The sequence below is a fragment of the Natator depressus genome, chromosome 2 (assembly GCF_965152275.1).
Source record: "Natator depressus isolate rNatDep1 chromosome 2, rNatDep2.hap1, whole genome shotgun sequence".
In the NCBI taxonomy this organism is placed as follows: Eukaryota; Metazoa; Chordata; order Testudines; family Cheloniidae; genus Natator; species Natator depressus.
Window position 1 is genome coordinate 46,233,880 of NC_134235.1, and position 26,914 is coordinate 46,260,793.

Genomic DNA, 26,914 nt, shown 5'->3' on the forward strand with positions numbered 1-26,914 from the left:
TACACTTCGAGCACAGACAGTTAATGATACTGAAAAGAAATGTAATTTTTATTGGATAAACATAATACAGTTGTTGAACACTACAGCACAGGAACATAAATATCTTCAGTACATAAAGAAGCATACAAATATCTGACCTATAAGGAAACTAAAATTCCACTACTTTCTCTTCAATCATCCACAGGCACTGTCCCCTTGATTTTTTCGTTACTACTTAGCTTTTCAATTTGGGTTCTCTCCTTTTTATAGGAAATTTTCCCAGCATGCTCTATTGTAGGAGCTGCCTTTTAAATCTGGAAGGGGCAAACAGATGGAGCTATAAGATGCTGCGAAAGCTAATTGTTGTAGCTTCCATATTCATTTGTTTTAGCCAGTAAGTACTTTTGGTCATTCTTGAGGAGATGGAGGATCTGCATATTTGCAAAGATTATATTTAATTTACAAAGTACTTTGGTGGCTATATTGTCAGTGGTGGACACTGTCATCTTAAATTTAGCCTAGCATTTAAGTGTTATGCAAAAAATTTATAAAAAACTTAAATCAAATTGAAATGCTTTCATACATTTTCTAGAATCCAGTGAAAACAATTGTTTGCAAAAGTAAAATACAATAAATATTTTACAGAAACTCAACTGCAACACTGAGAATCTGAATGTGAAAGTGACTTTAAACACTGGTGAAACTGGTTTGATTGAATTTCATTGAATAATCTGAGAAAAATCCAGAAGATAATCAAAGAGCCTAAAGGGTAACAAATAGACTGAGCTTTTAATATTCTGTTAATAATACAGTTAACAAAATATGTTTGTTCCAACATATGTTTTTTAAGTTGGTGGTATCTCTTTAACAGTCCTGAAGTGTTGCACCAATCTTTGGCAACAGACATTCAAGGCTGTTGACCTGGCAAAAGCCTCAGTCCAAAAGACATGAGCTGATATCACAGCAACCTCAATACTTTTGATTATTAACCAAGAAATAACCATGTTTATGGTATGGAGGATGACCGTCTCTTCCAACTCAGAGAGTTGGACAAACATGAAATTCTAAAAATTATTTCTGCAGATGAATAAGGTGGGTTTTTGGCTCCGGTGAATCAGCATTTCTGTTAGGAAGAAGAGAATATTTGAATAAAGTCTCCTGATGAAATCCTAGTCCTACTGAAGTCAATAGGAGATTTTCCCTTGATTTCAGTAGAGGCAGGACTTCACACTCCATGTTCAAGCAGCTCTCTATGTTAGGCACCTGTGAATCTTGATCTAATGCTTTTGTGAACATGTTGAATGTATTGCTAACTGGCTCATATGTTTTTGGAAGTCAGGGGTGTGGCATCAGAAATTCTTACAGCCTTAAAATACTAATCATACGAATATTTTCATACAATGACAGTCAACCTGTGGAACTCCTTGCCAGAGGATGTTGTGAAGGCCAAGTCTATAACTCAAAAAAGGGTTCAAAAAAGAACTAGATAAGTTCATAGAGGATAGGTCCAGGCTGGGCAGGGATTGTGTCCCTAGCCTCTGTTTGTCAGTAGCTGGGAATGGGCAACAGGGGATGGATCACTTGGTGATTACCTGTTCTGTTAATTCCCTGGCATTTGCCACTGTCAGAAAACAGGATACTGGGCTAGATGGACTTTCGGTCTGACCCAGTGTGGCCGTTCTTATTTTCTTATGTAATATACCAATAATTAAAAAGTGATGTGCAGACAGTTAAAAAGTATAATTTAGTATTGAATTACAATGTTTTCTACTTTTTCTCCTTTGTTCTCTTCTGTTGTTATTTTCAGCCCAAATATTTGGAACAAGAACAAAGGATAGTAATAAAAGAAACATGAGGTTTGCACATCGTTAGTTTTCAATTAAAGTTTAATTAAGAGTTACTATAGGATTCAATTACTTTTTTACTTGTTCTAAAGCAGACATATTTTGGGCTCCAGTAAATTAAATAAATACATTCCTTTTCAAAAACACTCAAGTTACCTGTAAGATAAAGAGAAATTTCTGTTCAACATAATAGTTAAAAAACCAAATATCTAATTGTAGAGAACATTGTTTGGTGAATGTTTTCTCATCACGTATATACTTTCTGAAACAAAGAGCATTTCTATAAGTCAGCATTTAAAAACTGTCAGTTCCTACTCAGGTACAACTCTTATTTAATAAGAATGTTATACTGTTATATCTGCCACTTGCACCAGTGTACACAAGAAGATAATTTTGCCCTGATTGACTTCTATGGGATTTGGCCCAATGTCCTTAAATTTAAGAGTGAATTGAAAGAAAATACGCTAATTAACATTTAACCAACTGCATGATCTCATAGCTTTGCTGAAGCAGAAGACTGCAATCCATAATTTAAGAGCATGTAATGTAGTCTCTTTAGTTTTAGGCAATTAAAAACAAGGTTATTTAAGAAATACATTGCATATTGGTAAGCTAGCCTTTAAAAACCCAGTGCAGTTGGAATGTGGGAGAAAAAGTTTCTGTTGTAAATCATGACTCAAAAAGGGGCACTTAGAATTTTTATTTTTATGTGCAGTGGACCTTGTCTCCTTTAAACGCTGATTAGCTAAATCCTCGTCTGGAATTTTCTATCAGATTGAGTTGAATATTTGCATAAATAAAATTGAGAAAAGGAAGCATAGAATTACTCTCATATCTCATTTAAGCTTCTGTAAAGACTGTAGAATTATTCCTTGAGGAGGATGAGCACATGAGGCAAAAGTTGCTGTGGGGTCAATTCGAGGATGAACATACAAAGTTTAAATGTATGTTACTGGTATTTAGAATGGAAACAAAGTTTAGGCCACATTCTGTACCACTGAACAGCCCAATGTTCAGTTGTGGTGGCCTAGGTCGAAAATAGTTGTGGCAATGCACTTTGTAGCATTCTGTTTACCGATCGTTGTCATTATGATAAATATTCTTATTAGCTGTTTCCTAAACGGAAGTGTTAAAGTTTAAATTAATCCACATATCTCAGTTACTCATCACGATTAAACCTGAAATGGATAAATGTAGACTAACTGCAAGAATATTGATCACTAAAAAATGCATTTGTAAAGGTTTGGCTTGAAATTCCTTAAAGCTAAATGGTGTAAAGAATATAAATGATAAAGGGATATTACAGCAGAAGTTCCCAAGCTCTGGTTCATGGACCACACTGGTAGTGTGTAGAGTACTTGACAGTAGTCCACAGGGAGCAGACTGGACATCTGATGTTGACTCTCCTTGTTTCCAGCTGCTAGTTTGTATTCAGTTGTACAACTCCTCTTTACAGATATTTTGTATTCTTTGCTTTTTTGCATATATGTTTAGCTGTTAATGAGCATAATTGATGAGATGAGGGCTACTGGATTTGAATCCTTGAATAGGAAACTGAAGTCATCAATTCAGAAGCCAGAGGTAATATGGGTAGCTGTCTTCTGTTTTTTCATTTTCTGCTTTGCCAGATATATCTGAAACTATTCTTCTTGCAGGACTTAACTTCTAGAAAGGCTTCTCTACACTAAAATGCTGTATTGCTTTGACTTCACTAATATTGTTAAAGTGGTACAACCTTCTAGTATGGGCACAGTTATATAGGTATAAAGGTGCTTTTAACCAGTATAGATATTCCTGTTTAGGAAGGGAAATAAGCTATATTAGTATAAGACACTTTTATACTGATTATCCACACCAGGGGCTGTACCAGAATAGCTGTTCTGATAGAAATGGCACAACCCCCTCTGCCCCCCTCCGCCGCCCCACTAAAATAGTTACCCTGATGCAAAAGCTGTTGGCCTTGGGGTCTTCCCTGAGCACAATCTGCCAGTTGTGATGAAAAATGTGGTGCCTTGCAATAATCTGCAAAACGTGTTAGTAAGATACCTAGGTTTTTATGTAAAGAAATATTTATTTCCTGTTGTGCAGAATTTGAGTGCACAGTTGGCAATTGTTTGTTTCCATTCATGTGGTGTTTGCAGATCTTTGGTTTCATCTGAAAATATTTCTTCTGCATTCTGGGTTAGGGGGAAGGTCTAGATAATTTGGGGGCTGTTTGTAAATTGTTCCTCAATATATAGCCTCGTCCAGAAATATTGTTTGCAATTATTGTTGTTGTTGATAGTGTGTAAGTAGTAATAATATGATAATTAACTGTGTACTTAGCTTTTCAAATAGTTGTGTGCACATAAAGGAGCACTTTTTAAAAGCATTAGTCCAGCTCCCACTAGCGAAAATACAATTTCTTCAGTGCAGATATCTGAGCCTGCCCTATTTGACCACTGACATCTGTGTGTGCAGTTGATGGAGTCTGACACTTCTGTGCACAGGTGATCACATTTACAAGTGGAAATCTCATATTGGAAAGTTATTTGTCTTTCAGCCCCTTGTGGATTGGGGGCTCAGTGTCCGGGGAACCTTGTTGGAGTTCTTTCTGTTCCTCACTCTCATTGTGGAGGGAGAACTTCTATTTGATTGGGGTGGCCACTTTGTCTCCATGAGAGAGGGGGTGAGTTGATGAATGCCAAAGTAAAATAGTCAATATTTGTCAAATGCTGGATTTCAGTATTCCTTGGCCTCCTATTATAACAGTAGCAATTCTAATATTGCATGATAGATATTTGTGAATTCAAAATTCACAGCTCTCATTTTGGCAGGAGTATTTGAATTCTTTCTGTTTTTAAGGTGAATATGAATTTTGCAAAGCTTATTGGACTCACATCTTCCACTCAGTTGTGGATTGTTATAGCCCCGATTCAGGAAAGTCCTGAAGCAAGTGGTTAAAGTTTTGTCTCCAGAGGATTTAAGGAAAGGCTTAAAGCTCTGCACGTGCTTTGCTGAGATGGGGCTCATCAGTGCAGTTTGCACTCCATTTTTGTATCCATGTGCTTTACCTCTGAAACGTTTGTTCCTTTTGTTGATTTCACAAACATCTTGTGATGAATTTATATGGTTTCATAAACTCTGATTTTCTCAAACATTTTTTTACATCACTGCTTATCAGCTAAAGTGGAGTTTAAAGGGAACATCTATTACTGTCTGTCTCACTCTGAATTGTGAATGCTGACAGCCCAGAATGAAAGATGTGCCTTACAAAACTGTTCCCTTTCATGGTAAGAAAGGTATATGAAAGGCCCAGTCCTGCAAACACTTAACTGTGGGCCATGATGCTTACTACCATGTGCAAATATTGCACTGGTTAGTATAGTAAATGCTTGCAGGTCTGTTGTGGTCCATATTATGATTACAACAACGTTAATGCAAAGTAGCTCCACTGACATACAAGAGTTGGGAGGAGCTCTCTGCATTAGGTGCTTTACAGAGAATGGAGCTAGTAAGTGAATATTAGCACTAATCATAGTGGGAGCTTACTCCTGGATACATTCTTCCTTTTGGCTTTTCTGATGGGGATGCAAGGAGCCTCCTACCCTTTTGTGCCCATATACTGAGCTGGGCATACTGTAGTCCTTGTGCTCTCCTGCTCCTATCTATTCCAAACACTGGTTCTCTCCCAAAATCTGGTGCAAGCTGGGGGCAGGGTGTGGTGGATAGCTCTTGTCAGGTTCCTTTGTCAGCACTGAGAAATAAATTAATCTCTCACTTTTCTATTCTGTTCTATTCTAGTCTACATTGATTCTTATACCATACTTAACACAATATCCTTCAACAGTATGTTAAACTAACAGTGCAAACGTATTCCAATGATATCTCGGGAAAGAGACAGAGAAACAAGACAATCCAAGATGAAACTTTAAAGGGGCCTTCTCTCTATTCCTGTATGGAAGTTCCTGTGGAGCAGATGTGACAGTCACACTGCAACCTGTCATCTCAGTGTGACTCTGACACCTCAGAGAGGAGCTTCAGACTGTCCCATCTGCTCCATGGTAGACTCCCTTAGATGAAAGGGGAGAGAGATTCTCCTCAGAATTTTAGCTCGTTTGTTTTTCTTCTCTTCAGTCTCACTGCAGCTTGTGTTCACACTCCACTCTCTGCCCTCTTTTGCCCTCCATTCTTTACTCTCCCTGTGTTCCTCTCATTCTCTCCCTCCTTCCATTCCTTTTATCTTCTCCGGTCCAATCTTCATTTCCCTTCTCCTTCTTTCCCACCTCCCAGCAAGGGCTGGGGCCACAATTTGTCCTTCCTGTGGCACTTCATGTAGAGTAGGGAAAGGGTTTTAGGGGTGCTCAGTCCAGTGGACTTCTGGGATCCTGGGAGTTTAGTGTGAAGCAATTCAGCCCCCATCTCTGTGCCCTCCAGACATTGAGTCTAGAAGGAAAATGTGCGGGGAGCAATTATTATGGTGATTGGCACTATAGAAAAACCTTAGATAGGAAAGAAAATATAGGAAACTTCGCCCAAGAAGCAACGGCTCTCCTGGCAGAGAAGATGTTGGAATTGCCTTCTTCAGTCCTTCTGAACTCAGATCAAGAGGCAGCAGGACCCAAGTTCACACTTTTTGAAAATGTGATTTAGGGCCCTAGATAAGTGGCTGAAACAGAGAAAATGTGGGTTGCTTATTTTACAATGATCATGCATGTGCTGGCTAATTATGGTTGGGTTTGGTTCGGCATTCTAGAAAACTAAACTATGAAATGTATAGGAAAAGATAATTTGTGAGTCATTTTAACACCAAGTCAGTCACCAGTTGTTCGAATGAAGGAAATGTGTTCCTGGTTCATTGCTAGTGGTGAGTTATGGAGCAGCCATACTTTATGAAGAGAAGTAGAAATCAGAGAGGCAGCCGTGAAAGTAGCTAAGGACTGTTAACTGTTCATACTTTAGCAATAATAGATGATCCACCATATGTGTATACAATATGTTTTTTTCCCTCATGCTTGTCTACACACTGGTATGGTGTATATATCCTACCACTTTTCTGAAATGAAATATTCTGCTACACATTAATAATCAAATTTGCTAGAATAGAATAACTCTCCTAGCCAAATAGAGCAGAAAGAGAATTCCTTGAATACATTCGTACCTCTCACCAGCAGTACTGCTCAGCTGTTGAAGATGATTGCTACATAAGAAGGGGAAGGGCGATATTTATGATTCTATAATTCTTACATTTCTCTTTTGGAAGCAGTAGTTATAGAAAATAAATACTAAAAGGTTTTAACCAGAAAAATATAAAAATATATCTTTAATAATCACTTTATATTAATTCATAAGCATGGGAGGGCAGCATAGATGAGTTTTCTGAGTGCTGTGGTCAGTAGGTAAATGAGTGTAGGGGGATTGGAGGGAAAATTGCACAATAATTTTCTTTAACTCTTGAGAATTTTGAACAGAGCAAGCAAGATACGTTTTGCTTTCTTTGAATTTTTTTAGGGTTGTTAATCTTCTGCAGAGTTTCTAAGGTTGGCAGAAGAAGATTTGTTCCAAAATCTTTGGGACCTTATGTGTATGTGATGTGAAGCCAAATAATTCCACATTACAGAAAATTTTGGGGTTATATTTTTCCTTTCAAAATAAAACCCTTAGAAATCACACTTTTTGAAAAAGTGTTAAAAGCACACACAGCTCAGGGGATGACAAAGTGAATGTTGCCTATTGGACATTAATTCTGCCCTCTTGTAAATACTCATTACCAAACAGTCTAATTGCATGATCTCGCATGCAATGTGATGTACATTTTTCTTGGAACCTGAGATACACATGTGCAGTATCTTGTCATATTTTTTATCCTTTCAGTAATTTCTTGTTAGAATGGTGCAAAGTCCAATGTCTTTACTGACAGACCTTTATATCCAACAAGCTCCCTCCTCTCTCAGGTAAGCATTTTAACATTTGAAAGCTATATTGTGCCACTCCAGGAGCAGTGCAAGGAAGGAATCAGGAATGAGAAGCATGACTCTTTTTGCTCCCTTGCTCTTGCTCCAGAGGTGTTAATATTACAATACCCAGATGTATTACATTACTCAGATGCACTGGACATCACACAAATGGGTGTCCGCAAAAAGAAAAGGAGTACTTGTGGCACCTTAGAGACTAACCAATTTATTTGAGCATGAGCTTTCGTGAGCTACAGCTCACTTCATCAGATGGCTGTTACTCTGAAACAAATGGGTGTGTAGTCAAGGCACCATCTCCTCCCATCACTCCTCATCCACCTGCTATTGGGGAGGGAGTAACGGATATATACTTAAACCTATGGATCCTAGGGTTGAGCCAGGCTGAACATGAGTGTGTGTGGTGGGACTGCAGGCTCTTACTCCTGCATGAGTCTGCAGCCGGCCCTTGGTCAGTGGTAGGACTGGTCCGAAATTTTCAGACAAAACAAAGTTTAGTTGGAAAATTTCAGTTTGTCAAGCCTGAAATGATTAGCCTGAAACACCTGTGTTCAGCAAATTTTTGGTGCATCCCGAATCCTGGCGGGCTGTGGTAGAGTCAGGTGGTTTTATGGTCTGTGGCTTGGGCAGACACATCAGGGGACAGATTCTGTACTGGGGACTCCAGTGCCTCTAGGGCCTGTGGCTCAGGGGCAGACCATATGGCAAGTCTTCCTGGGTTTCCGGGCCCCTTGCTGTATAACCCAGGACCTGGAATCCCTTGGGAGACTCAGCTTGATCCCGGGCCGGAGCCTGGAAATCCTGGGCACTCTGACTCTAACCAGGGCTTGGCTCCTGGCTCCACAGCAGGGAGCTTGGAAGCCTTCAGAACCCCAACTCAAGTCAGGGTTTGCAGGCTAACTGCTGTAGAGCTGAGAAACATAAGTTCCTGGAATGGTGTCCCATGGTCTGTGGCTCCGAGATAGACTGGCCTGGGAGTTCATTTTCTTTTCCCCCAGTTCAGGCTCTGAAATTATAAATCAGCTATTCACCAAGCTCTGGTCAGCAGCAGCCATACGTATGCTTTTCAATCAGCAGCACAACCTTCTTTAGGTGTGTGTTCAAAGCTGCAAACGTAGGCCCCAGCAGCTGCAAAGTCAAGCTTCAGTCTCATATAGGGATCTGTAAGTGTGGGCTCTTATGCCCGTGCATATGGGACCTTTACTGAATGAGGTTCCTACATCGAAAATATTTGCTAATACATTTGTACTCTTACTACATTTTGCCATATTTAATCAGTGTTACTGTACATAATAGAACCTAGAAGGGAATATGAGAAAGTCTCTGGTGATATCACTGAATACGGGGCTTGTGTTTTGGATAACATATTTTTACATTTATTTTGCTATCATATTGTCTATTTGAACCTCCTGGATTATAAATCCCAATATACTCTGACTAACCCATCTGAAATATCCTGAGTAATTATTTTTGGACTTCCGCAGTTTTTCACTTATAGTGGAATTGTACAGTTTCTCTCTGTTATTATGAGACAGCATTGCTCTGGCATGTGGAACATTTCATGTTTGTCAGTGCAGTAAAGCTATGACTGAAATATTGGTTGCCGCTGAAGAATTTTTGCAAACTTTAATCTCAGAGGTTCCATTAGGTTGCTTCTTTGCTAATTATATCTGGAAATGGAGGCACATCTCATTCCATTTCAATGGTAAATTGAATGAATGGGTTCAGGATTTTAGTCATGGTATGAGAAAGTAACACGTGCTGTTTTTATAGATAAAGGGATATTTTGGGTGCTAGTTGGGGCTGTATATCAAAATAAAGCAGGTACAAACACAATAACAATCTATTCAGCTGTTTGAGAACTGTTTATTAGCTCTTTGTATGGGTGGGAGGAAATGTGATGTAAAAATATTTAGGATTTGTCTTTAAAAGAATATAAAGCCTGTTTATTATTTTTAATAATAATAGGGCCAGATCCTGCAAAAACATAATACCAAGCATAGTGCTCGCTAACATGTCTGTCCCTTGAGAAGTTGGTTCCATGAGCAGGAATAGCCTGCACCATAGTATTTTAGTCCATTTCTTGAATTTCCGGTTTCCTGACAGTAGAAACAGTTGCAGTGAGAGAAAGACAAGAGATAGCAACTATAACACAAAGAACAAAGCTGAATTATATGTATGACTTGATTAATTCCTCCTGAAAAGAAAAGATTTTCTAAAAATTAATGAAGCTGCTGTAGGCATCTTGATGGCATTTTGAAATCTGTTCTCCTATATGTATCACCTATTTAAGGAAGCTTAAAGGGTAAAAATGTATTACTTCATTTTGCAGTTCTTATGAAGCCCTTACTTGAGCAAAACTCCCATTCATTTTAACAGGGTAAGTGGCAATTTTGCCTGAGTAAGGAAAGCATACTTTGGCTCATTATTTTACAGGAAAGAGTTGGCGGTAGACAATTGATATGCTTCATGCTTAAAAGAGAAAAAATGCTTTATTAAAATGCATTGGGCACTGCTTAACATTTTCTGTCCAGTGTTTATAATTGTTTCACCTGCTTTCAAATGTAAATTGCAAGCACTTTGATGAATGCATTGAAAGGTTGTCTAGCATCACCAGAGCTTTTGTTTCTGAATTATCTGCTGAAAAGCTATTTTGTGATTTCCTAAAAAGAAACTCAACAATTAATAAAAAACATATATTCCTTTTTCTTCTACAGAAATACTAGCTCCAGGGTCAAATTGTGCCCTTAGCTAACTAAAGTAAGTCAAAGTGTAAATCTGTTATCAGTGTCATTACTCTGGATTTATACTGGTGTAACTCAGGGCAGAATTTAGTCCATACATGGTCAACTTGGAGAAGAGCATTCTGATACCTGTGAAGATGAGCTACCTAGGTGCCTTTATTGATATGACGTGGGAATTGAGTACTTATTGGAAGAAACACTGCACTAGATTCAAGACCTAGTCAGATTAACCCTAGGCAAACCTATCCCTGAGGTAAAAATTATGACTTGCAGTACATGCTTTTCCTAGACCTGGTGTTTTCATATCTAGATCTCATTATGTGGGGTAGGTTCCTTACAAAGTTCCTTACAGGTTCCTTAATTGTTCATTCTGGTTGTGGACTTTAGAGGGGCTAGGAAATCAAGGTCTTTTCTTGTCCATTAATAAGAGACATTGATTTGGTAGCTATACAGAGAGAAAATGATGAAAGGAATCCCCCTGCTACACTGCATTTGGCTTACTGTGACTTGGGATGCAGATTTTGTATTTGCTAAGGGACATGCTCAGAGTGTGAAGGAGCTTACAGCCAAATGTCCCTAAGGGAAAGCAGACTTCATACTGACTTTCTGGAATTCTGGGCAGTCCATTTCATTCTGTTAAGATTCTTGAAAAAATGCCATACAAATATTTGATAGAAATGACAGAGAAATTGATCAAAATGACTATCACTTATCAGTAAAGGCCATGCAACACAAGACTTCCAGTACAGAAGCCCTTATGATGCTCCCTTGGGAGGAGTAGAACTTAGACCTTTTACTGAGGTACATAAAGTCAGGGGACAGATTTAATTAATTCACCCTTAGAGAGTGATGGTTCTCATCTGATTTCAGAAATCTCTGAGGGAGAAATATTGGACAGCTCTGTGAGTGACTGGTGATATAATGATTTTAAACATTAATAAGTTCACAAAGCCCTTAGAAGAATCTACATAATTGACATTATGACTTCTATGGGAGTTGCGGGGTGCTCAGCAGTTTTAGCATATAAAGAGACCGGACACTTTTTTGGGAGCCTAACTTCAAGCACCTATTTTAAAAAAAATCTTGGGTGAACATATTTAAGAGAGGATTGGCCAGGTTCATGGGTGCATGGGTGTACCAAGGAGGAATAAATGTCACACCTTCTGTGGTTGAATTTTGACCACTCTTCCTTCTGGAATTTCCAGGAGTACTGGACAAACTGCAGTCTCGAAACTACAAGATAGACTCTTGCTGCTGAATGGCTAGTGAAACCAAGGTCTTTGATTGGGTGGGTCCAATCCATTTTTAACACAAATAACCAATGCCTCCCTGAAGGATTCCACAAAGTGGTTGTTGGGTCCTTGTGCCTCAGGAACCATGTGCTGTCATTGGCAGTCTCATTTATCATCACTGAGTTTTGAACTTTCAGCTTTTGAGCCAGATGACTGAAGTGGTGGTGACCAGTGACAAAATATCTCTCGCGTCCCCGATCTCTACTAGTCTGCTTTAGGCATGGCCATGAGAGAGACATCTGGTGTTATCTTGTCCTGTTAGCTTCTCTGGTGATAAAGACCAGCTCTCCCACATTGATTCTATTATCATCTGTCAACATTCTTTGATACACTTGCCCATGAGATAACACAATTCACCTGTGAACTCTCGCAGTAATGGATGGGGTTGTTCTTCATTATCTCCATTCCTTTGAGAGAGGAAGAGAGATGGCTGCTAGAGAAAAGATATTATGGGTTTCAGTGCATCAATAAGAAGGAATTCAAATATTTGGTATTCATTAGACTCTGATGATGCAGTCTCTCCTTTTCTGGTGCCTGTTTGAGATAGAGGTTCTCTTCTCTCGCTCTCGCTCACTTTCTTCCTCCAATAGTGGATTTCATTTGTGGTACTTCTGTTAACAGATTTTCATAGGAAACAAGGCAGGGATTGGTGGGTTGGCAGTGGGAGGGGAGAGCAGGAAGGGAAGGGAGTAGGTAGGTAGGCAGGCAGGCAGGGGAAAGGCACTCCACTGGAAGGTCTTCTGTTTTGGAGATTACATCTCTTCTCAGTTTGCCCTGGCCTGGGGTTGATGACCTTCAAAGTCCATCAATGCTCTCACCTTTTTGTTAATGGAAAGCTGATTGTGAAGGAATGCTGTATTCATAGGAACAGATTGGGTAACTTGCCGTTGTCTGGACTATTCCATTGTATTAAATAGAAATAATTCTGGAGATTGGTTTTGATGCAGCCAGTAGTTGACAGCATGTCGTTTACATTGATTTTAATTGTGTTTTAATTAGGTAAATGCACTCAGAAGCTTAGGCAATGGCTGTATGCTATAAACAAAACACAAAATAAAATGTTCTAGGAGCTTCCACTCATCAGGCTGGTTGACAAATATCAGTTTTAGGTTTTATGGAAAAACAATATATACTTATAACAAAAAGAGAACTTTGGAGATACCTCCAAATACACTTTGTATCGACATGCAGGCAGCATGTTGTACATTAAATCCATTATTTCCATCCCACCTTGTGAGTATATCATGAGGTTGCTCATGGTGAAATCACTTAATCATTTGTTTTATAACTTAGAATGACTGAGAGCAGAAGGCCTTATTACATCAGATAAAGTGTTGCTATGTACACCAGATGCCATGCCAATACAAGATACAGAATCTATTGGGACATCCTTCCATATGGTCTGTGGTAAGCTAAACTGATGCTGATGCCCACTGTATTTTGCATTTCTTTGTGAGTGAATGTAAATGTTAAACCTGAGTAATCATTTATTACAGATTTACAATTTATTACCTTTTGAGATGGCCAGATTAGCTATTGATTTTGGTTAAGTCTCTTATTAAGATATTCCATACTATTCTTTCTTACATATCCCTTACATTCTAAAATATATGTGTATTTTAGCTGCAGAAAATAGCAGTCTTTTCTAAACAGTGTGTTTTTATTCCACGCTGATTATGTTTTGAGTTTTTATGTTCAATTGTTACTGTACATTTCATTTTCTCTGTCTTTCTTGAAAAGCTTGTTCTAGTACCATATAAATGACTGCAGCTGGAGAATTTAATTTAATTCTCTTGGATAGCTCTTCCCTGTTTGATTGTTTGAGGCTTCCAGAATTAACTGTTCATGCTTATTTTTGATTGTTCAGAATCTGATTACTAGCGAGGATTTTAAAAATTCTAAATTATGGGGAGTCAAAAATAGTTTGCTGTAGAATGTTCTTGGCTTTGCTATGCTTGCCTTTTTATTTTCTTATAATTGTACTAGTTTGACCACATTGTCAAAAAGTTGTGATGACTTATCCAGCTCAGATAGTTTAGAGTTTTAAATGTCTTCCTGTTTTCTCTAAAACTTGTCTTTCATTCCCTCTGCAATGGCTGATGTAGGTGGAGAAAGCTATTTAATTAACCGTGTCGCTATAAAAAAAATCTTTGTGCTTTGCTTGATTTCATTCATCTCATCAAAAATGACGAGTACTCTACTTTGTTATATATGCCAGGTCTACTGAGATTTCAAGGGGATGAGGGGAAGAGAAGGTTTGTAAATGACTCCCACAACTTCATTAATATTCTAACCAGCAATTTCCCCCTGCCCCTCAGTTATTTATCTACTGCTTATTATTTTAAAGTTAAATATAATTGCCAAGTTTAGAAGAGTGCATTTTTGGTGTCATTTCTCACAAGTGGAGTGAATTTTTTTGGCTGGGAGAATAGAGGTTATTTCCTCCAGGGTGGATATGAGTTTTGACAACTCCTCCCTTCCAGTGCTCTCATTTGGCCACATGCAGAAGGAAAATAGCCTGACCAAAGTATGCCTACTGAAATCAGACAACTTACTTGTCAGTGAAGAGATGACACTTACATCTTGAGTCCAAAGGTCCAGGAAAGGTTTTGCCTTCTCTCCTTACAAAGACTTGGGCATCTTTTCTTTTTCAAAATGGACACAGCCATCCCACTGTTACCTGATATCCTTGTTGTAAAAATTAAAAAAACACCTCACTATGGATTCCTAGTTTTTCTTTTTAGTTCCATTTCATATTCTCTATTTTTTCTTCTATGTCTTTGTGCATGTTTCTTTACTCTTGTCCCAGTGTCCACACTATAAGGTGCCATCCTGCAGTATTCCTTCATACTTATCCTGTGCCACCCATGTGTCCAACCGTCCTACCTCCAGTTTCCCACTGATTCTCCATACTTACTTCCCATTGTGCTCTTTTCCCTCCATTCTGTCCTTTCCATTGTGCCCCACCTGACAAGCAACCTCATTCTCTTTCACCTTTACAAAAGTATTCCCAGCTGAGAGAGTTCTGTTAACCTCAAAAATGAGAATTTGGGTTGTTGGTTCTTCAGTATTTGGTGTCCTTCTTGTTCCAGTTGACTCTAGGGATAACCGGTGAAGCAGGTTTCAAAGTACAACAGAGAAAAGGCTAAGAAAAGTAAGCCCATTATAGGGAGGGATAGCAAAATATACTTCACTGGTGAATTAGAACATTGATATGAAATTAAAACATGGAACATGCAAACTTCCACTGAGGTGAATTTACAGTGGAAAAACTCCATTGTGGTAAACTGTACTGTTTTAGAAATAAACTGAAATGGAAACATGCTTTTCTAAACATTTTCCAGGCCTATTATAGCATTAGAAAACCAGCCCTGCTTATCCCAGAACTCATCAGCTAAAGGCAGCTGTATTTGAACCTCTGACCTTAATTTTACTTGACTAGGCTAAACTGTGGCTGATGAGCTACTGAAGAAGTTTAATCCCACAGTACCAGGTTGCTAAAGCTATTACTGTAATATTTGCCATTTGAAAAATATACTTTTCTATCTGTACCTGATTGCTGAGTCAAATACATACAGTTTAGAGATATACAGAAATTCTGTAAATGTGGTTAACTGCTTCACCAGGACAAATGAAACAGAGTCTGGGTCAGCTTCAGTTTCCTGGTAGAACAGCTAAATTACAGGGAAGATTTTAAGTATGCAGTAGGGCTGTCAAATGATTAAAAAATTAATCATGATTCATCGCACAATTAATCACGCTTTTAGACAACAATAGAAAACCATTTATTTTAAATATTTTTGGATGTTTACTACATTTTCAAATATATTAATTTCAATTACAACACAGAATACAAAGTGCACGGTGCTCACTTTATATTTATTTTTGATTACAAATATTTGCATTGTAAAAACAAAAAAACAAAAATTTTTCCATTCACCTCATGCAAATACTGTAGTGTAATCTCTTTATCTTGAAAGTTGAACTTAGAAATGATAGAATTATGTACAAAAAAACCTGAATTCACAAATAAAACAATGTAAAATTTTAGAGCCCACAAGTCCACTCAGTCCTACTTCTTGGTCAGCCAATCACTCAGACAAACAAGGTTGGTTACAATTTGCAGGAGATAATGCTGCCTGCTTCTTGTTTACAATGTCACCTGAAAGTGAGAACAGGCATTCACAAGGCACTGTTGTAGCTGGCGTTGCAAGATATTTACATGCCAGATGCGGTAAAGATTCATATGTCCCTTCATGCTTCAACCACCTTTCCAGAAAACATGCGTCCATTCTGATAATGGGTTCTGCTTGATAACGATCCAAAGCAGTGCGGACTGATGCATGTTCATTTTCATCATCTGAGTCAGATGCCACCAGCAGAAGGTTCATTTTCTTTTTTGGTGGTTTGGGTTCTGTAATTTTTGCATGAGAGTGTTGCTCTTTTAAGACTTCTAAAAGCATGCTCCACACCTTGTCCCTCTCAGATTTTGGACGACACTTCAGATTCTTAAACCTTGGGTCGAGTGCTTTAGCTATTTTTAGAAATCTCACATTGGTACCCTCTTTGCGTTTTGTCAAATCTGCTGTGAAAGTGTTCTTAAAATGAACATGTGCTGGGTCATCATCGGAGACTGCTATAATATGACATAGATGCAGAATGCAGGTAAAACAGAAGAGGAGACATAACAATTCTCCCCCCAAGGAGTACAGTCAAAAATTTAATTGACGCATTATTTTTCTAACGAGCATCATCAGCATGGAAGCATGTCCTCTGGAATGGTGGCCGAAACATGGAAGGGGCATACAAATGTGTAGCACATATGGCATGTAAATACCTTGCAATGCTGGCTACAAAAGTGCCATATGAACGCCTGTTCTCACTTTCAGGTGACATTGTAAATAAGAAGCAGGCAGCGATATGTCCTGTCAATGTAAACAAACTTGTTTGTCTTAACAATTGGCAGAATAAGACGCCGGACTGAGTGGACTTGCAGGCTCTAAAGTTTTACACAGTTTTGTTTCTGAGTGCAGTTATGTAATACAAAAAAATCCTCATTTTACACTTTCATGATAAAGAGATTGCACTTCAGCACTTGTATGAGGTGAATTGAAAAATACTATTTCTTTTGTTTATCATTTTTACAGTGCATATATTTGTAATAAAAATGTAGAAAAACATTCAAAAATATTTAATAAATTTCAATTGGTATTCTATTGTTATATGTACGGTTAATCATGATTAATTTTTTTGAGTTAATCGCATGAGTTAACTGCGATTAATTGACAGCCCTAGTATGTAGCCATGTTGGTCCCAAGATGTTAGAGAGACAAGGTGCGTCAGGCATTATCTTTCATTGGACCAACTTCTGTTGGAGGGAGAGACAAGCTGTAGAGAGTTCTTCGTAGCTCAGAAGCTTGTGTCTCTCACAAAGGGAAATTTTATTCCATTTCTGAACATTATACTTTTTTTTATACAAACTCTACTTGAAAAATAAATATTACCACACTGGACAAGCACCAAAAATTCAGAAGTCATTTGAAAGGCATCTTTATCTTTAATTAAAGACGATAAGAGAATATGGAATAAATTAGCACTTCCTGGGTTTGTCCTCAAGGCCATTCCCTTCCCCTCATTCAACTCCCTCCAGAAGACCCACCTCTGTTGTGACTCCTACAACTATAAGACTGTGGTTATAAGAGAACTTGAGATTGTCTGTATGTGTCATATAATAAAAAAAAAAACAGCCAACATTGTGTTACTAAAATTTTATATTATCAGGATGTAGCCAGTCACCACTTTGGCCTCCATGTTTGTTTGCTGTCCCCCTGTCTACTACCTTTCGTCTATCTTTTTGGAATATGGGCTCTCTGGGGAAGGGACTGTGCCTTCTTTGTGTTTGTACAATACCTAGAGCATTGTGGGAACTCCTGTAAATCAATAATAATTTAGGGTCAGAATCCTAGCTGGTGTAAATGTTCATAGCTCCATTGTCTTCAAGGGAGCTACTACAGTTCATACAAGTTGAGCCTCTGGCACCCAGTATTTCTCCAGAAATAAAATATTGTAGTTGACAAGTTAAATATGACCTGCCTTTTAAATGTTGTCTTCTGTTGGGGTAAATTCTTCAGATTACCATTGTTTAAACCTGGTTTTTTCAGCCTATGTTGTTGTGGGCTTTTTTTAAAATTTTTGTGGCTCTCTCCAAAATATTTTAGTCCCTCTCTTAGCTATGCAGGAACAGTTAAAAAGCAATCACTATTCCAAGAGCTAAGGTGATATTAATCAATGATGCTAGTGCACAAACAAAGATGTATTGGAAAGTCAAGGAACTGTACAAGCTGAAGTTATTCTTCTTGTTAAACAAATACAAACATGTAAGTTTCAACTCCATTCAAGACACGAGAAGATAAATCAATGTTTTCCTGACAGAAGGGTGCAGCTCTCATCCTCCACATAGTGTTCGTGCTACCTGAACACATGTTGTTGTGCGACCTTCCATTCTTCCTTCAAATCTCTTCTCAATGCCCATTTCCTTCCACAGATTCCCTTACAGGGACCATCTTTTGCATGCCAACATAATCAAATATAAGACTGGGAATTTTCAAATGGGCCTAAGGAATTAGAAGCCCATCTCCCATTGACTCTCACTGGGCACTTAACTCTCTAGTGCCCTTTGGAAGTCCTAGCCTAAATTAATTAAAACGGATAAAGGAGATAATACTTGCAATCTTACACATATCCAAGAAGAATCTTAAACCACATGTCCCTAGTTCAGCACTTCTGTCTGGTGGGTCCAAAGCGTAGCTTTCATGAGGGCAACCAGTTGAGGGCTCATCAACCCACTCAACCATCCACTCAAAATAGGACTTTTGTTTGTTTTTTGAAGAGAGCTAATTTTCAATTCCTCTCTCCTTCTACATCAGCTCCAAGATGCTTATTGCAGTCCTAGGTCTATGCAGGAAACTCCACAGAATCTGCACAAGGAGAGAGAGAGAGAGAGGGACCAGGAGTATTTAGAGATGGGAGGGAGTCCAATTGAGGGAGTCCCTGTCCCTGCCCAGGCAGGATTGTGCCTTATAGTGCATTTTTCTAGTAGTTTGGCCAACCTGCTTCTGTACCCTTCCTCAGATTGGCACAGGAGCATTCCTCTGAAGTAGGTTCAGCTCTCCTTTGTGCTCCTTTAATTTAGGGCTAACTGTCTTCAGGACTAGCTGGCCCATTGCACACTCAAATTTTGCAGTCCTCTGGCCAGTATAGCCATGTAAGTGCTCATCAGGATTTGATCCATAAAAAGTTACGTTAGTCACCATGGAGCAATCTATGTTCTTTCATTTTGATTCCCCTTTTTTATTGGGGAAGTAAATTTTAACACCACCTAACCGTGTTTGCAGTGTTTAATCATACAAATAAATTCCTGCACCCTTCCCCAGCTCTTCCATCTCTCTGTAAAAGAGCTGATGAATGTGACTTTTTTGAAATGGCCTTTTAAAAAACTGATTACATTTCAACTTTAACTTTGTGTTATACTTTTACTTTTCCCAAACTTCTTTTCTAATATGTCCATCTTTGCCTGGTGGCTTAGGATGGGAGCACTGGAAGGAGAGACAGAGCTCAGGGTAAAGGTAGGTACAGAAACCAACATATATCTCTGTTGAAAATGAAAAATGCTTCATTCTTGACTGGGCATGACTATGATACTGAACTGCTGAGGGCCCTCTTCAATTTTGACGAGAGAAATTGAATAAAATACTTTGGTTCATGTACTGCTCTCTATAGTAGCACACAGATTGAGGGCTGTATGGGATGTTTGCAAGGGTAATAGAACAGTACTGTCCATTAACTGTACTAGTTACTATAATATGAGAAATGTAATTGTCCATTACGTTTATCTCCTTTGTGAGCTTGAAACATCACATGTAGAGGAGGAGTTAAAACTGAGCACCACAGGAGACAAACTACAGGACTTAAGAGTGATCTCAAAGCAAACAGGGACATAAGATTTCAGTGGTGTTAGGGAATTCAGGCAGGCAAGCATTATTCATATAGCATGACTAGCATACACTGTAGTTCATGAAAAAGAACAGGTGTCTGGCTTGGATAACTTGTAGTCTAAGAGTAAAAGTCCCTCCTCCCACATTAAATGCAAATACTGGGGTTTCGTACTGTGCAAAATGGAATTTAACCTACAGTTCTGTGAGCAGGTCAAGGGCTCTCTATGGTCACTGCTGTAGCCTGGAATTGCTGTTAAGGAGTCAGTCAGTTACTTGTTTTGTGTGATCACCAGTCATGTAGTCCCTTCCCAGCATTGCCCCCACATATTTGTGGCTAGCATGGAGTCCCTTTCTGTAGCGTGGAGCCTCTCTCTCTGCCTACACAAACAACTCCACCATGAAGCTTCAATGCAATGGATTTCCCTCTAAAGGCATCATGGGTACAAAAAGTACAGTTCAGATAACAAGCATAGAATGTTAAACAGTCATTGTAGTTGACATGATTTTTTTAAAGAATCTAAGATTTGTGCAAAGGAGAGGAGTTTTGTTCTTTATCCTTAAACAAGCATGAAACTTGAGGCCTCTATTTGCCCCAGAGCAACCATAATTGAAGAGTAGCAGGGTGACCTATGTATTTATACATGAAACTACAAAGAATACCTTTCACATCCCTCTTGGATACCTTGGCATGTCCCACACTTGACACTGTTTGTAAAGCATGGCAAATTATAGGATCATTTTGTTTTCATATGTATTTTTATCATGCTTTGTGTTGTGTAATTTGGTTTTTGGGTCAGGGCTTATACAGTTTAGAAATCTAGTAAAGAAGCACAGAAGTGTTTACTTCCTCCAGTCTTCTGGAATTGAAAATTTTTATCTTAGGGAATGTCAGAGAAGGATGCTTTTTACAAATCACTAAATAAAAGCATCTCAAGTGCTTTGGAAAATTTAATTTAGAATAATTAATACATCTTTGTGAGATAGCCTTGGAAAACTGTGACAAAAATTGTCCAGTTCAGGTACAAAATATGCTTGGTTCTTCCTATGACACTTTTCCCTGGATGATTGATGATCATGGAAAAACTATTATATTTTACTTCTTTATCAAAAATAATAAAAACATGAGTATCAATTTTCATAACTAGAATTATTCCCATTTTATAATTGGTAAACTGAGTTCAGTGTTTGATTTCTCTAAGGTCATATATAAAATATAAGGCAGAGTCAGCAGGTGTTCTAGTCTTCAAGATTGTGATCTAACCCATTAAACATATGGGCCTGAATCTGGATTCATATGGCTATAATTCTGCAGTCAACGGCATAACAACTATGTAAAAATGATGCAACACAGCCCATCTCCTCTATTTCAATATGTTTTTAAAGGGTCTTCTTTGGAAACAGAGTGCATTTGGCTTTTGTTTAATCTAGATTCTTTGATAAGTAGTAATCCGACATTGAAGGAACTGTTGCATTTGTGGTATGTACACAGTACAATCTTGCAAGCTGGCATTTCTCTATAGTGAACCACCATAATCTGGAAAATTTGAACACAGCAGTGTCTTCCTGATTTCCAGTATAGATTTATTATCAGAGTTGTGCAGTGAGGTTACATGAAAAATCTTGCAGAGCATTTACTAATAACAAGTGTGAAAGAAATGAACAAAGTACTTTTTGTGTTGCTTTTCAGTATATAATTGCTGAATCACAAAATTCAGTAATTCACTGAATTTGCTTTCATTACTGCATATGTCACAGTATTGCACTTGGGCTGTTCACCACGCAGAACTCTGGGTCAAATATTACAGGCCTTGCTCAGTCCTTCTTAATGCAAAATGCCTCTAAAATTCAGTGGGAGTCTTGCCTGAGAAAGACTTGCAGAATCTTGCTCTTCGTGAGTAGAGGAGTTCTAGGTTTAAAACTGAAGTTGGACACCTGCATTCAGCAAAATACTTAAGGATGTGACTAACTTTAAACATGAGAGTAGTTCCATTGGCTTCAGTGGATTTCTCACATGCTTAGCTAATGTTTAAGTACCTGGAAAAATCAGGATCTTACTGGACAGGATAAATGAAGCCTACAGTATACACAGCTCTGGGGATTATTACTATACAGTTAATGAATATAATATTTTATTGGAAGTCTGTGTGGAGAAGTGTTTAAATTGCAACAAATATCAAATCTTGGAAAGCCAAGACAATTTTAAATAGTATTCTTAGCAGAACAGTAATCATATGATTACACCTGTATGTGGTCTTAATAGCCCTATCATACTGAGATGTCTCAAGCCTACATTCTAATTAAACTTCTGAAAATGTATGACAGTATGAAATATTACTTTTTTTTTAACCTTGTCATCCTCTTGATCTGCTTAAAAACACTGTGTAGCTGAAGGATGGTTTGGAGAATGCCAGGCTTATTTTTTAAATTAATTATTTTTCAGTTATTGACTCTGGACACTGCAGCATAGTGCTGTACCTTTAATTACACAGCCAGGGACTGCAAAATGCAGTTATTTGATTAGGTAATCAAGAATTTAACCTCTGATTATGTTAAGTATAGTGAAAGGTGGAGGTTCTTTCATGCAGTCAAACCGATTAGGTGCTGAAACCAAACTCTGTGTTAACGTAGCTGACATTTTACCCTTAGATATTTCAAATGAATTATTTGATTTATATGTTGAAATGGCACTGCACAAAAACACATACAAAGATGTGGTCTCTGCCCTAGCTGCTTACAATCCATCTACAGTTAATTTAAGGAGAGTTAAGAAACCTGTCCCTGAGCATTAATTTAAAAAACGTTTTTCAGGTGAGAGCCACTCTTAGCATTTTGGAGTGGCTCTATGAAAAATGTTATGCCCCTTTCCCCCCTTTTTTCCTAACCTAAACATACCAGCCTCCTGTCCATAGTGATCACCACACTATGTACTGGGAAAGCATGAAGACGCTGTTTTGAGGGTCTCCCAAATTGTCTCATTATGTAAGAGAGAGGATATTTTCAGGTCCTCCCCAGTCTCCTGGTACCAGAGAACTGGAATCCAACTGCTTGTGTTGATGCTAACATGAACAAAGATTTTAAGGGACAATTCTTCAAATAAGATGGGCATATGGGTCTTGTAGCTTCCTGGGTACTGGAGAGTTTGGGGTGAATTTTGGTGCAGTTTAGCATTAATGTAGCACTTTGCAAACATTAACCAATTAATCATCACCACCCATATAAGTATTAGTGTCCTCATTTTACGTATGGGGAAATTGAGGAAAAGTTAAGTGAATCTGCCCGAAAGCTACAGCAAGAGTGCATCAGTTCCTCTTTTGCACCTTAACTGGAACGGTGATATACATCACCTGGGTCAAGATTACTGGGGATGATGTCAAAAGAAAACAGCTTGCTGTTTGGATCCCACACTTCGCTGCGGGGCTGGCAGTTAGGGAACCATCTTTTTTTGCTGGCCATGTTGTTACTTGTAAACTGAGAAAGGCTATTGAGAAACAACAAACACTGAGCCCCATGATGCCATTTTCACAATGATGCCTCTCAGAGTGGAACCTCCCTTCAGAATTGACTGCTGTCATCAATTTGAGAACTAACATTTTATTATGCTACAGAAAAATGCAGTTGGCACGGTTGGGGTGATACGTCTCCCAGTGTATGAATTCCACTTTTGTTTTGTCAATGCCAGTTGTATTTGAACCTCTGCTTTGAATGCAATCTTGTGTCTGGCTTGCTGTAGCAGGAACATGACACCTGGTGGAAGGACTGTGTGGAAAGCTGTGCTGGAGCAATCAAGGGCCATCAGTATTGAATGACTCTTCCCCTCTCGGGCAATGTGGGCTGTAAGGGCTCGGCTACTGATTTGGAATGATTAGGCCTGTGGCCGAATGTTGAGAGTGTGGGGTGGGGGTGGGGAGTGTTATTGCATGGCAAATCCCCAGCAGCAGAGCAGGGGCAGAAAAGGTGACAGAATTACTTTAAGAGAGACATGCTTTCTAACCAAAGAGAGCCAGGACTTTTGTTGCCAGGACTTGGCCTCCCTTAAAGGACTTGGATGAATCCTAGTGACTCACAAAGGGATGTGAAGTCACACAGGAGAAATGCATTCATGAGTTTATTGTTCTCTGTAGATCTGCATCTCTCTTGTGCTTTTTAAAGATAACTCTGATACATAGACACTATATCTTTGGTAAGCCTGTGTTTCCTTCCTTTTACTGCCACATTGTCCCTGAAGGGGTTAACTAGAAACCAGAACTCCCACAGCCAGCTGGTTTATTGGGGGAATGTGTCTCAGCAACTGAGAGACTTGGGAAGGTTGAGGTATGGGTTCCAGAGCCTAGGTGGCTAGACAGCAAGGTCCTTTTGCCCAAGAGAGGTGAACATGAGGTCTGCACCTCGGGAGGTGTGCCTGAGATCCAGAGCTAGGAACAGAGATCAGTCATTACCCAAACCCATGAAGCACAGCAGTGCATGGGATTCAATGGTTGAATCCCATCACAACAGATTGGTGTCCATTGAGAGAGTGGAACTGGACCAGATTGTGCCACATTACCGGGTTGTGCCAACAATTTAATGGAGTTATAACAGGAATGAACCAGCTTAAGATAGATGTGTGCCTGTTGATAAACATTGGAAGGAGAAAGCAGTGCTGTTTAGCTTCCTGAGACTACAGAGAAAATATCAGTCTTTTTCATTGTAAACAGCTGCATAGCACAAGAACAAGAGGACAGTGGATGGAACTGAATGGCTGTAAATTTAGGACCAAGCAAAGGAGATGTAGTAGGCAGTATTTAATAAGTCAGTGGAATTCACAGGAGGTTATCATCCAAATTCTTTGTCTGGCTTTAAAAAAAGAAGGCTGGATAATTTTGACCACCAATATTATTTGTAGCTATGCAACCTACAGTAACAGGGTGCAAACTGGGCACCGGCAGAAATTATGAATGGCATTTCCACAATTCACAGGTAGAAGTATTATATCTTCTACCTCCCATTAGAGCAACAAGTTATGACTGCTACCAAAGGCAAGAATGACCACATGTAGTAAATAGTTTCTGAGCTGTTTGGAAGTTGTCTTTGGACCAATGAACTCCCCTCACAGAGAACATGCAGGAGGGAAGCCATACTCTGTGTGGCTTGCTGTGGTGTTGGTGATACTTCATTCCTTCAGTGATTTGGGAAGGCAGGCCTGTTGGGGAAAGAATCATGGTTAACTGGAGATAAGAAAAAAATCACAGGCCCCACCCTCAACCAGACCTGCAGAGCACTTGTTCTCCTTGTGTCCTTGAGGAAGACCTTTCCCTCTGACAGCTTGGCTGTGTCCTCTTCAAAACATACAGTTAAGTTCTCAGTGTTCTGAGTGTTGCTACCCCTTTGTAGGGAGTTAATACCAGAAATTAATGTGCTGTGACCAACAATAGTGGGTGAAGCAAGTCCCCTAGCAAGGGGAGCAAGCTACATACAGTAGCTGCTCCCTGGTTCTGGCTTCTGCCCCGACACCCACAATATCTCTAGTGTACAGAGACATTTTCATGAACAAGGGTAAGGAGATAAATGTGCTGCAGAGCTACTTTACTCCTTCAGGTAACTCCAGACAACATCCTTGGCCATTAGCTCTCCTCTGCTTTAAAAATGGTGCCAGTAACTGTTTATATGGGTTTTTCATGCAGCAACAGGGGAGAGTTTTAAAAACAGGAAAATGTGATTATAGAGACACAAAAATTCATGCAGGATTTATGGGCAGGTATAGAACCTGCAACTATTGTTAACTCATATTTTGAAATTGACTATATGTCATGTTGCATGCGGTGGTGTTCTAGCCAGATTTGTCCCAGTAGATTAGAGAGGCAAGGTGGAAGAGGTAATATCCTTTATTGGACCAGCTTCTCTCACCAACAGAAACTGGTCCAATAAAAGATATTACCCCGACCATCTTATCCCACTATATGTCATGTTGACTGTGTCTCTTTAAAACAGAGATCACCGTTATGGAAGCTATTGTAGACTCATTATTTTTCCTTCCACCATGGGAAAGGCTGGTTCCATTCTTGAAAGGGTTTTGACAATCAGCTAAACAGACTGGAGTGTTTTTGAACAAGGTAACAATAGATTATACTCGGGGTGTTGCCATAGATATCAATGTTTCTCACTAAGCACAAGCAAAGGAGATTTACGATCAGTTGTAATTAAACAAAGCTAGAATTTAAAATGGCTTGTTGCTGTAGTAGGCTTAATTTATAAGAGCTGCAAATCACAGACTTGCTAAGCTTTTTTGCATTTTAAAAATCTTTCTCTCCCTTAAAGGGACACTATTAAGCCGAAATCTAGTCAGTTTCTGTACTGCAGTAAACTTCTTTTAAAAAAATCCTGTCTTAGGAAAAGTAATTCCATGTTGAGAGAGCATGACCCAGTGGACGGAGTACTGGAATCAAAAAATCTGGGTTCTCTCTGCTTGACTGCTGGGTCATTTCCCCTCTCTGTGCCTCTGTTTCCCCATTTGCAAAAGGAGAATAGCGACACCTTGTTTTATACAGCTGTTTGAAATCTATGGATGAAAAGGTCTATATTAAATATTGCTGTAATTTATTGCCTTCAATGGTGTGTGGATCTGAAGCTCGGTTGTGGGTAGCAAGACTCAAATTCCAGGTTAAGATCTCAAAAAAAGCTTAATTAATTTATTACATTTTGTGTAGACAATTGTGTGGTGCTTGATTGGACAGAAGAGGATTGCAGAACGTTAAGATATTTTAAACTTGATTACAAAAATCAGTCTGTTAGTCTGAGAAAACTCCAAAACAGTTAGTGATCGTTGTTCTCCTATACGAAAGACAAATCAGTCATAATATTTAAGGCACACACCAGGAAGTATTACTTTGAGTGGCTCTCCTGTTAATCTGGTGTGTTTCATTGTTACATTGACAGGAATTCCATTATGTAATACACCATCATGGCTTATCAAAATGCCAACTACCAAAAAAAGGGAGGATATTTGTGTAGTTTATGAAAAATGTCAGTTTTCTAGTAAGAATAATATTTAGTTCAGATAATTACATTTATAATAGAATCATAGAAGATTAGGGTTGGAAGAGACATCAGGAGGTCATCTAGTCCAACCCCCTG

At 38.8% G+C, this 26,914-nt stretch overlaps 1 protein-coding gene across 3 annotated transcripts in view; it reads left to right on the forward strand.

The window, feature by feature from the left end:
• Window positions 1-26,914, forward strand: part of MMP16 (matrix metallopeptidase 16) — a 236,307-nt gene that overhangs the window by 33,887 nt on the left and 175,506 nt on the right. The window contains exon 1 of one of the 3 annotated variants that reach the window (XM_074944144.1): window positions 13,104-13,217. The exons of the other annotated variants lie outside the window; for them this stretch is intronic. Coding sequence (XP_074800245.1) covers window positions 13,161-13,217 — 57 coding nt within the window. The 5' untranslated portion in view covers window positions 13,104-13,160. Of the gene's footprint in view, window positions 1-13,103; window positions 13,218-26,914 lie in introns of those variants that run through there. 3 annotated transcript variants of the gene reach the window in all.